Source organism: Chrysochloris asiatica, unplaced genomic scaffold (genome assembly GCF_000296735.1).
Source record: "Chrysochloris asiatica unplaced genomic scaffold, ChrAsi1.0 scaffold00061, whole genome shotgun sequence".
Lineage (NCBI taxonomy): Eukaryota > Metazoa > Chordata > Mammalia > Afrosoricida > Chrysochloridae > Chrysochloris > Chrysochloris asiatica.
Window position 1 is genome coordinate 1,419,094 of NW_006408579.1, and position 2,224 is coordinate 1,421,317.

The following is a 2,224-nucleotide window of genomic DNA, read 5'->3' on the forward strand; positions in this document are numbered from 1 at the left end:
CACACACACAAGAAAACAGACTAAATAAATGTTTAAAAAAGAAAATAATGAAGGAGAAAATAAGACAGGTTGTTGTTGTTATTTGTCTGGGAGTCGGTTCCGACTCATAGCGACCCTCTACAGGGTTTCCGAGGCTGTAAATCTTTATGGGAACAGAAAGCCTCCTCTTTCTCCCGCAGAACAGCTGGTAGTTTCGAACTCCTGACCTTGCGGGTTCGCAGCCCGACACGTAGCCATTATGCTACCAGAGCTCCTTTAAAAACAGGTTGTTGTTGTTGTTGTGTGCCGTGGAGTCAGTTCCGACTCATAGCGACCCTGTACAGGGTTTCTGAAGCTGTAAATCTTTACAGGTGCAGAATGCCTCATAGTTCTTCCACGGAACAGCTGGTAGTTTCGAACTGATGACCCTGAGGTTAGCAGCCCTACTCGCAACCACTATGCTACCAGAGCTCCTTTTAAAAATAGGTAGCAACTTGAAAAAAAGAATAACTAAAAAAGAGAAAAGAGGGACAGGAAAATAATGCTACAGAGAAATAAGAGCTAAAATAAAAAGAAGAATAAAAGTTCAAAAAACACTTAGAAAAACCAGTAAGAGGGAAGATGAAAAGAGAAAGCAGTAAAGAAAGATCAAAAGAGGCAGAACTCTGCCCCCGCAGGACTGGTGCGGCCAGAATACGGGGCTCCGCCCCTTTTCTCCGGCGGCGCCCCTCCCCTTTTCTCCGGTGGCTCTAATGGTCGCATCACTTCCGGGTCGGCGCTGCAGCCGTTATTTTTCTGTTGCTTTCAGCCAGGCACTATGTCTTCTCTCCTCCTCTAGTTTCAGCTTGTCTTGCTTCATCTCGGTTCCTCATCCGGGCAGCTCAAGACGGCTGGAGGGGCCTGGCGTTTGGAGCGTGAGGGCGCCAGAGTGAAGAGTGCGGAGGAGGAGCAAGAGCCTTGTGCCCTGGTACTGAACGTCCGCAGCCATGGCTTATGCCTATCTCTTCAAGTACATTATTATAGGCGATACGGGCGTTGGTAAATCGTGCTTATTGCTTCAGTTTACAGACAAGAGGTTTCAGCCAGTCCATGACCTTACTATTGGCGTAGAGTTTGGTGCTCGAATGATAACTATTGATGGAAAACAGATAAAACTTCAGATATGGGATACAGCTGGGCAAGAGTCCTTTCGCTCCATCACAAGGTCTTACTACAGAGGTGCAGCCGGTGCTCTACTAGTATATGACATTACAAGGAGAGAGACATTCAACCACTTGACAACCTGGTTAGAAGATGCCCGTCAGCATTCCAGTTCCAACATGGTTATTATGCTTATTGGAAATAAAAGTGACTTAGAATGTAGAAGAGAAGTAAAAAAAGAAGAAGGTGAAGCTTTCGCACGAGAGCACGGCCTTACCTTCATGGAAACTTCTGCTAAGACTGCTTCCAATGTAGAAGAAGCATTTATTAAGACAGCAAAGGAAATTTATGAAAAAATTCAAGAAGGAGTCTTTGACATTAATAGTGACGCAAGTGGCATTAAAATTGGGCCTCAGCATGCTGCTACTAATGTCACACATACAGACAGTCAAGGAGGACAGCAGGCAGGGGGAGACTGCTGCTGAGTTGGTTGTCACTGTCTAGTGCCCACACATGGCCTCCTCACTTGTTCTTTCATCCTCTCTCCTCCTGCTCAGCTGAGACATGGAACTATTCAAAATGGCTCTATGTCACAGAAGACTTTATTCCTTTAAATTCTTGTATAACTTTGAATAAATGGTTAATGTTCACTAAAAAACACAGCTTTTTGAGATTGTATTCATACCTATTTACATTTGATTTCTAGTTCAATTAATGTGATTATTTTTGATAATGTTGTCTTGTGCCCTTGACTTGAACTGTGTTGTGTTAAACACTACAAAATCATCTTGAGTATTTTAAATTGGTTTATGTAGTTAGGTTTCCTAACACCCCTGGTTACCTAATGTTTAATATTACAGAACTGTCATCAAAATTTTGTTAGTGTGCAAGGCTATAAGGAAAAACAGAAGGACTCAATTCTGTATTTGCTATTCACTTTCTATATAGTTTAATAACATCCTTGGGTGTAATTTGCTAAGCTTGAATTCTTTAATGCATTTGCATAAATTCTATATCGTTTAGAGCTTAAAGCTACAGAAGCATTGTTAGGAATTGCTTGGATGCTGAATTTTAAACTTTTTTTACATTGTTAACAAGCATGTTC

General features: G+C 42.1%; 1 protein-coding gene across 1 annotated transcript; it reads left to right on the top strand.

The window, feature by feature from the left end:
• Positions 1–965: 965 nt before the first annotated feature.
• Positions 966–1,818, top strand: LOC102840842 (ras-related protein Rab-2A-like). Its single transcript, XM_006864142.1, has 2 exons — positions 966–1,017; positions 1,090–1,818. The coding sequence occupies exons 1-2, from the start codon at positions 966–968 to the stop codon at positions 1,602–1,604; spliced, it is 567 nt and encodes a 188-aa protein (XP_006864204.1). The 3' UTR covers positions 1,605–1,818.
• The last annotated feature ends 406 nt before the right edge of the window (positions 1,819–2,224 follow it).

What these genes read in the sequence shown, in the direction of transcription:
- LOC102840842 (XM_006864142.1), top strand. Translation starts at nt 966, where the DNA reads ATGGCTTATGCCTATCTCTTCAAGTACATTATTATAGGCGATACGGGC. An exon ending in TATAGGCGATACGGGCGTTG is followed by an intron (nt 1,018 to 1,089) that starts GTAAATCGTGCT and finishes CTATTGGCGTAG; the next exon opens with AGTTTGGTGCTCGAATGATA.